The 9533-nt window shown below is 44.6% G+C and overlaps 1 protein-coding gene across 5 annotated transcripts in view; it reads right to left on the bottom strand.

The window, feature by feature from the left end:
• Window positions 1–2492: 2492 nt before the first annotated feature.
• Window positions 2493–9533, bottom strand: part of STN1 (STN1 subunit of CST complex) — a 46109-nt gene continuing 39068 nt past the window's right edge. For all 5 annotated transcript variants that reach the window (XM_030335085.1, XM_032595238.1, XM_030335084.2 and 2 more), the window contains one exon: window positions 2493–3273. In XM_030335085.1, coding sequence (XP_030190945.1) covers window positions 3116–3273 — 158 coding nt within the window. In that variant the 3' untranslated portion in view covers window positions 2493–3115. The remainder of the gene's footprint in view (window positions 3274–9533) is intronic.

Below are 9533 nucleotides of genomic sequence, written 5' to 3'. Positions count from 1 at the left end.
CATATGAAGAGCAAGGGAGCTGGATGAGGCTGCTCCCAGTGGGTTTAATTCTGAACACTTCCAGCCTGAACAGCCTTCCAAGACATTGGAGAAAGCCCCCCTCCCCCGCCCCGCCCTGCCCCGCCCTGCTCCGCCCCAGGAAAGAAAGGAAGATATTTGCAGGTAGAGGGCAGCCAGACACGTACACAGGAGTGGTATTGCCAGGCACTGCTCCAGGTGCAGAGGACAGAGCAGGAAACAAAACAGAGAAAGAGTCCTACCTTCATGGAGCATTTCTGCTGTTAGGGAGACAGATCATAAACAAAGCAAGTGAGAAACATGGCACGTGTTACATGGTGACAAGTACCATGAAGAAGGAGAAGTACTGAAGAGTCCTGGGAAGGAGGGAGAAGGGACTGGTTGTGATTAGCAAAAGAGGGATCAAGGACAGGCCCAAGGGAGAAGGGGACACCCAAGCAAAGACCTAAAGGAGGGGAGGGGGGAAGGCCATCACATGGTTATCTGGGTGAGGAACATTCCAGGCAGAAGAAACAAGCACGGCGGCCCTAAGGCAGGAATGTCCCTGGGGTGTGAGGAACAGTGAGGCAGGCCTATGAAGCTGAGCAGGGTGGGTGCAGGGGGGAAGGGAAGGGAGGAATTCGGAGAGGAGGCCAGGCAGAGCAGCTCCTTGTTGATACTGGGATGCCCTGAGGTCCTACCTGGAGTGAGACCAACAGAGTCACGGGAGAGCTGGAGCAGAGGAGGACAGAATCTGGCTTCAGTTTTAACAGATGGCTCTGGCTGCTGTGTGCTAAGTGAACTAAAGGGGGGCCGGGGCGGAAGCAGGGAGTCGAGTCAGGAGGCACCTGCAATGCTCCAAGTGGTAGCAGTGGAGCCGTGAGGAGCAGTTAGATTCTCGAAATATCTTGAAGGTAGTGCCAAGGTAACTGGTAGGCAGGTTGGAGGTGGAATGTGAGAGAAAGAGAAAAAGTCAACGGGTTTGGCCTAGGCAACTGGAAAGATGGGGCTGCTTTGGTGAATCAGGCAAAACTTCAGAAGGAACAAGTCTTCAGTCAGGGGTGATCAGGCACCTGGCTTTGGGCAGGGGTTTGTGACAGCTGTTAGACACCTCAGTGGGGATGTCAACAGGAAGCTGAATGCAGGGGTCTGGAGTTCAGAAGAGGTCTTAACTGGATGTAAATTGGAGAGCCTGTCAGCATATGGATGTTCTGAGCCACACGACTGCTTCACATCTCCAAGGGGGCAAGCTGCACAGGAATGAGCTCTGGGACTGAACCCTGAGCCCCCGGGGACATGGAAAACCATGAAACGGAGACTGAGAAAGAGCACCCAGAGTGTGGTGTCCTGAAAGCCAAGTGCAGAAAGTATTTTGGGCAGCGGGGGGGGTGGTGGGGGGAGGGGGGCCCGGGAGTGACCAACTATATGTACGTGCATACATGTGCCACATTTATGCAGATGTACAGACATACACATACGGGTCAATTGTAGTATACTCTGTAAACAGACCTGTACCTCAGTTTTCTTGGGAAGAGTGCTCCATGGCAAAAGGATCTGTCTACTCCATCATTGAATGGCTGCATAGTGTTTCACTGTGTACACGTATCATAATTAACTTTTTCCTACGGATATTTTTCCCAGTTGTAGAACTCTGAATTACACAGCAATGGGAATCTTGTGTGTTCATCCTTTCACACCTGTGCGATCATCTCCTTGGGATAAATCCTGGAAATGCGCTGCTGGTTCAGACTCCTTCCTGGGCAGCCCTGATAATCTGAGATGTATTCAATACGGAACATCCGCTGCTATCAGGAAGAACCGCTGGGATGTTATTCCAGGCAGACCCCGTTCTATGGGAAGCTTCTGAATGGACAGAGGACACAGGGCAGCCATCTGGGTAAACGGCTGTTAGAAATATGGCAGATGTTTGGGTCAAGTCAGAAAGTCCCCAACAGGAAGCAATCTGTTGGTCCTAGCCCTCAGCCTGACATATGAAACTGCAGCCAACTTGTGAGTATTAAAACCACTGCATTTCCACATAGAGCAGAACGACTCTGGAGGCCTGCGGGCTCTGCAGCAGAGCCACTAAGAGCTTGTTACGTCAAGAGCAAAGGCAGCAGACGAAGGCAGATGTGCCTCTTTGAAACGACTGTAATTAACTCCAAATCTTTCCTGACACTTCATTTTTTTTTTGCTGGCTGCGTTTGTCGATTTGTCATTTAGCTGTTAGAACAAGCCTGCTACATACCTCAGATTCCACCACCTGTCTGGGCACAAACAGAGTGTTCATCTGGATGGTGTCGGGACACCCTGTGCGTTCAACAGTAACCTTGAGAGTAACATCTACCAGCCAGGCGTTTGGCTGAGAGCCTCTAAGGACTTCAGGGTGTTAAAGGACAATGTATTTAGTCACGTATGTCCTCAAAGTGTTAAGGAAATGTACTGAGACATCTTTTGATTCAGAAGGCAAGTAAGGAAAATGACCAACACAGAGCCATGCCTTAGATCCGTTTATTCCCGTCTCTGGGTGGGTCTGTAAACACCATTCATCCGAGGGCTCAGGACCCACCACTGGTACTTGACCCTTGGCAATCATAGGTGAGTGATACTCATCCAAGAATAAGTCCCCTACATTAGGTTCTTAACCACTGGGAGAGGCCTACAAGAATGTAGCTGATGGTCTGAAGTTCGAGAAGGTTTTAGATCTGTGTGCTCTGGCTCTATGCTCTTCAGTTCACTTTACCACGTGACATTCCTTTACCCTGATAGGGCCTCAAGCCACATGTACCCCGATTCAGCCGCCAACACTGTTTCCTCCCCTCCTGCTCCAAGAGCAACGCCAGGTCCAGTCAGGAGGTCGACAGGACAGGTTTCCCTCTATGTCACGGCGGAGACAGAAGTGACTTTATCCCAAGGATACAGCAGCGAGAGGGCAGCCTACAGAATTTATGCCCAATTGCATTCCTTAAATGACTCCATTTCATAGTTTCTTAGGAGGTAACTGCCACCAGACCTATCAGCCTCTGCGTGATGTTTAAAATCAGAGCCTGGGAGTGATTGCCGCCCGGTCTTCCTCTTCCTTGGCCTGGCTCCGCCCACGCCATCTGCCGGCGGCTCCTCAGAACGCTGTGTAGTAGTGCTCCATGGTGCTGATGATGTCACTCTGGTCCTCCAGGAGCTCCAGCACTTGCTGCAGCACAGCTTCGTTCAGGCGCGGGCTGACGCTCAGGCGAGCACAGGCCAAGATGTGCTGGAAGTGGCAGCCCTTCTCTATGTCTGCAGGAAAAAGGCAGTTGGCTAAGCTTGGCACACCTGTCAGACCCTCCTCCCGCTCCTCCGTCCTCCCCCTCTGAGTTGAAGTCCTTTTCCACGGATCCTGAGTCAGAACCTGCATTTTAACAAGATCCGCACGCACATTAGGGTTGGAGATGTACTGGTTTAGATTATCAGCAAAAACAAAACAAAAACCCTGTTCTTGGGCCCCTAACTTCACGACAGTGACGTGGACCCATTGCTCAGCTCAGGCCTTCAACCTTCAACGATTCCTAATCAATCACTTGTTATCCAGAACCTAATGGATTTTTAGTGTTTGCTCATCTTTTTTCTCTAGTGCAATTTTTTGCCGACCCCCCCCCCCCAGCTTCCCAGGTGGGAGCCCTCTTGAGACTGACAGGAGAGCTGGCTGACAGCAGCCTCTGTATTCTTTCCCTGCCTGCTGGAGATCACAGGTAAGCAATACTCATCCTGACTGATGCTACACCATGGAGAAGAACACCATGGTCTGTTCTCTTTCTTCTTTGCCTAGGCTTCCAAGCAGTCCTGTCTATGATGGTTGTGTTCTAGTAATCCCTCACCCTCCACCCCCATAAAATCCAAGACCATTTTGTACACCAGGAAAAAAGTTCGGGGTTAGGAGCCTCTTTCCTATTTGAAACCAATGATTTAGAGTAGTGGAATGCACGGTGAAGTTGTGACCATTAGAGGATCCCAAAATCAACTTAATGGGTTGTGATTAAGAGAGACGGGTATAGGAAATTATAAAATGTACTGCATTATAGCGTATGTATTATTTTGTGAAACTTTATACTAAATATATAATATGTATATTATATGTATATATACACACATATTATATATAGCTCTGTGTGTGTGTGTGTGTGTGTGTGTGTGTGTATAATGTACTAGGTCATGATGTAAAATGCATTTGTAATTCTGAGTCAAAGTCAAACCCCATTATCGAAAACAAACTTTCCCCAGATTCACTTAATGCCCCGTGCGGGGCCAGGCTTGGCCTCTCACTGTTGTGTCCCCAGCATCTGGCACACAAGCTGCTCCATATGGTCACTGAATGTTGTTTTCAGAGAACAAAATGCTTTAGGCTCCAGGAAGGTGATTAAAGAGGTATCATAGTGTTGGGCAAAGGCATGGTTTGGGAGTTGGCACACCTCTATGGCCTTGGGCAACTCATAGCATCTGAACCCATTTTCTCACCAACAGGGAGAGGAACTAAGAAGGGGGTGAGGGAACCTCTGAGGTCCTTTGTAGCTCTACAAGAATTTCACAAGCGGTGCCCCTGAGCTAACAAAGACTTGCTAAATTCTGACCTCTAGTGGCTCTGTCAACTCATTACTTCTCCCAGTTGGGGTTACTGTTGAAAAATTTGCCACATTTCACTGCTTTCCAGGCTGTTTCTTCAACATTCATTTGCTAAAGATTTCTGGAATATCTACTATGTGTGTAGTGCTAAGCAAGGAAGAGCAAGTGGTAGATGGAGAGCTGACTCCGGAGTCCAGCAGACCCGAACTCAAGTCCTGGCTCTGTCTGGGGCAGAGTGGTTCATTATTCTGGGTCTGTCTCCTCACCTGTAAGATGGGAAGAAAAATCACCTACTTCCTCAGTGGTTGTGGGAATGAAAGGAGACCTGTGGCAGGTGCTTCCTACACAGGAATTACTAGGACCCAGTCATCATCTCCATGACCTATGAAGATGCACATAACCTAGTCCCTGCTCTAAACCTGATGCTTCAGCTCTTCCTGAGAAGGGTGATGATGGAGGGTGGAAAGTGGGCCTGTACACAGCAGAGAGGAAGCACTAGGAACTTCACCACTTCTTGGATTTTAATCTATCTTTGCAGGGCCTGGATGCCCAAGCTCAGGGCTCAAGAGGACTTATAGAGACACGTGGGGCCATAAGCAGTGATGTTGACTGCCCTGAAGGCCTTAAACTATTTCTTTAGAAGGGCCATGCTGCTGTCTGGGTGTTGTCTGGGAAGGCTGCTCACAAAGTGACCTTCAAGTCACATGGGGAGAAGGACTGGTATTAGTTTTTCTTTAAGTGTCTGGCAGGATTCACCAGTAAAGCCATCAGGTCCAGACCTTTACTTTGTTGGTAGACTTTTAGTTACTGATTCAATCTCCTTACTAGTCATAGGTCCACTCGAATTTCCTATTTCTGTGTGATTTAGTCTTGGTAGGTTTTGTTTCCAGGAACCTGTCCATTTCATCTGGTTATCCAGTTTGTTAGTGTGCAACTATTCACGGTACTCTCTTACAATCCTTTTTATTTCTGTAGAACCAATACTAATGTCATTTTCATTTTCTGATTTTACCAATTTGAGTCTTTTCTCTTTCTTCTTAGTCCCTCCAGCTAAAGGTTTGGTAATTTTGTTGTTCTTTTTAAACAACTAACTTTTGGTTTCACTATTTCTCTATCTTTGCTCTAATTATTATTATTTCCTTTCTTCTGCTAGCTTTCAGTTTAGTCTGTTCTTTTTCTAGTTCCTTAGTTAGAAGTTGGGTTTTGATTTGAGATCCCTCTTGTTTTTTAAGTGTTTGTAGCTATAAGGTTCCCCTTAGCAATGCATCTCCTAAATTTGGCGTGTTTTCATTTTCATTCATCGCTAGCAATTTTCTAATTTCCCTTGTGATTTCTTCTTTGATCTACTAGTTAAGAGTGCTGTTTAGTTTCCACAAATTTGTTAAATTTTCCAGTTTTGTCATTGGCTTCTAAGTTCATCACACTGTGCTCAGAGAAGATACTTTGTATGGTATCTTTTTAAAATCTACTGAGACTTAACTAGTGACCTAACATACGGTCTATTGTGGAAAATGTCCCATGTACACTTGAGAAGAATGTCTACTCTATTGTTGGATAGGGTGCTTTGTGTATGTCTATTAGATATATTTGATTTCTTGTGGTGCTTAGGTCCTCTTTTTCCTTACTTATCCTGTCTGCTTGTTCTATCCATTATTAGGAGGAGGGTACCGAAGTCTCCAACTATTGTAGAACTGTTTATTTCTCCTTTCAATTTAATCAACTTTGCTCAATATATTTTGATGGCCTGTCATTAGATACATAAATGTTTATAATTGCTGTATCTTCTTGCTATACTGAACCTTTTAATAATATATAATGTCCTTCTTTGCCTCTTGTAAACTTTTTGGTTTTGATGTTAGTACAGCCATCCCTGCTCTCTGTCGGTTACTTTTATTTGCATAGGATATCTTTTTCCAGCCTTTCATTTTTTTTTTTCAACATTTATTTTTGAAAGACAGAGACAGACAAAGCATGAGTAGGGGCGGGGGAGAGAGAGAAAGAGAGGGAGACACAGAATCCAAAGCAGGCTCCAGGCTCTGAGTTGTTAGCACAGAGCCTGATACAGGACTCAAACCCCCAAACTGTGAGATCATGACCTGAGCCAAAGTCGGATGCTTAACCGACTGAGCCACCCAGGTGCCCGGCACCCTTTTCAATCCATTTGTGTTTTTGGATCTAAAGTGAGTCTCTTGTAGACAGCATATAGTTGGATCATGGTTTTGTTTTTAAATCCATTCTGCCAATCTGTCTTTTGAGTGGAAAGTTAAATCCATTTAGGTTTAAACTACTGTCCTGCTGGTGGGTGGGGGGCAGGACTTACTTTTGTCATTTTGCTATTTGTTTTCTAAATGCCTTATAGCTTTTTGTCCTTCATTTCCTGCATTACTGAATTCTTTTGTATTTAGCTGATTTTTAAAAATTTTAAATGTTTATTTATTTATTTGGAGAGAGAGAGAGCATGAGCAGGATAGGGATAGAGAGAGAGGGAGAGTCAGAATCCCAAGCAGGCTCTGTACCATCAGCTCAGAGTTCAATGTGGGGCTTGAACTCATGAACCGCGAGATCATGACTTGAGCCTAAACCAAGAGTTGGATGCTTAACCAACTGAGCCACCCAGGCGTCCCGAGGTGATTTTTTTGAACAAAAAGTTTAAATTCCTTTCTCATTTCCTTTTGTCCATATTCTATAGCTATTTTCTTCATGGTTACCATGGGGATTACATTTTGCATCCTAATTTGAATTTATTCCAATTTAACTTCAACACAGAAAAATTCTGCTCCTTTGCAGCTCTATCCCTGCCTTTGTTTCAGTTTTTGTCACAAAATCACATCTCTATGTACTATGTGCCCAAAAACATAAACTAAGTATTCTTCTAAATTCATTAGTCTCTTAAATTGTATAGAAAACAAAATGAGGAATTAAAAACCAAAGTTACAAGAAGGTAAGTAGACTAATCATTGTTTTTAACAATGTATTAGTTGGGGCGCCTGGGTGGCTCAGTCGGTTGGGCGGCCGACTTCGGCTCAGGTCACGATCTCGCGGTCCGTGAGTTCGAGCCCCGCGTCGGGCTCTGGGCTGATGGCTCAGAGCCTGGAGCCTGCTTCCAATTCTGTGTCTCCCTCTCTCTCTGCCCCTCCCCCGTTCATGCTCTGTCTCTCTCTGTCTCAAAAATAAATAAAACGTTAAAAAAAAAATTAAAAAAAAAACAATGTATTAGCCTCTTAAATCATACAGAAATCCAAAAGTGAAGTTATAAACCACTGTTACAATAATACTAGCTTTTATAACTGCCCACGTATTTACCTTTATTGAGATACTTCTCCATATGGCTTTGAGTTACTGTCTAGTGTCCTTTCATTTCACCCTGTCAGATGCCCTTGAGCATTTCTTGCAGAGCAGGTCTAGTGTTAACAGAGACTTTTGTTTATCTTAGAATGTCTTAATTTCTCCCTCACTTTTGAAGGACAGTTTTGCTTGACTGACCTTTTTTTTTTTTTACTTTCCATTTAGAACTTTGAATGTATCAACCCACTACCTTCTGGCCTCCAAAGTTTCTGATTAGAAATCTGCAAATATTACTGATGAGCCCCTGTGACAAGCTGCTTCTCTCTTGCTGCTTTCAAGACTCTCTATTTGTCTTTGCCTTTCAAAAGTTTGATTATGATATGTTTTGGTGTGGGTCTCTCTGAGTTCATCTTACTTGGGAGTTCAATGAGCTTCTTGGATGTTTGTATGTATGTCTTTCATCAAATTAAGGATGTTTTCAGCCACTATTTCTTCAAATATTCTCTCTTTTCTCCTTCTGGGACTCCCACAATACATGTTGGCCTACTCGATGGTGTCCCGAAAGTCTCTCAAGCTCTGCTCTCTTTTCTTTAACTCCAAGTTTGTTGACTCTTTCTTCTGCTTTTGAATCTCTATAGTGAAGTCTTCATTTCAGTTATTGTACTTTCCAGCTCCAGAATTTCTTTCTGGTTTCTTCCTAGGTTTTCTATTTCCTTACTTAGATTTCCATCTTGTTTATCAACCATTTTCTTGACCTTCTCCATCTCTCTCTCTAGTTCCTTGAACATCTTTAGGCCAGTTGTTTTAAATTTTTGTCTAGCATATCTGCCACCATGGCTTTTTCAGGGACAGTTTCTGTTGATTATTTTTTTGTTTTGAATGGGCTATATTTTCCTATTTTTTTGTGTATGCCTTGTGATTTTTAGTTGAAAACTGGACATCTGAATTCAATAATGTGGTAACTCTGGAGGGCAGATTCTCCCCCTTCTCCTAGGATTTGCTGGGTCTTGCTATTTATTTATTTTTAACTTTAAGCTTTTAAAAGATTTTATTTAAAAAAATTTTTTTTAATGTTTATTTATTTTTGAGACAGAGAGAGACAGAGCATGAACAGGGGAGGGGCAGAGAGAGAGGGAGACACAGAATCTGAAACAGGCTCCCGGCTCTGAGCTGTCAGCACAGAGCCCGACGCGGGGCTCAAACTCACGGACTGTGAGATCATGACCTGAGCCGAAGTCGGCCGCTTAACTGACTGAGCCACCCAGGCGCCCCAAAAGATTTTATTTTTAAATAATCTCTACACCCAATGTGGGGTACAAACACCCAACCCTGGGATCAAGAGTCACACTCTCCTCTGACTGAGCCAGCCAGGCACCCCCGTTTTTTGTTATTTTTTAAAATTATAGGCTGTCTCTATGCCAAGGATCAGCCTCAGGTATAAACTTAAGGTCGTCTCAGGTCTTTTTCTGAGCCTGTATCTTTCCCTGGGCATGTATAATCACTTTCTGATTTTTCCCATATATGCAGTTGCTTTTTAATGCCCTAGTCTTTCTTTTCTGGCTCCCAAAAGGGGAAAAAAGAAAAGTGAAGAGGGGGAGGGGAAGGCACCAGCCCTTTAAGTCCTTCGGAAGTCACTTCAGCTTTTGGGGGAAGGG

This window comes from Lynx canadensis, chromosome D2, assembly GCF_007474595.2.
Source record: "Lynx canadensis isolate LIC74 chromosome D2, mLynCan4.pri.v2, whole genome shotgun sequence".
Lineage (NCBI taxonomy): Eukaryota > Metazoa > Chordata > Mammalia > Carnivora > Felidae > Lynx > Lynx canadensis.
Note: the sequence above shows the minus strand (reverse complement) of the source record. Positions and strands in the feature narration are given on the sequence as shown.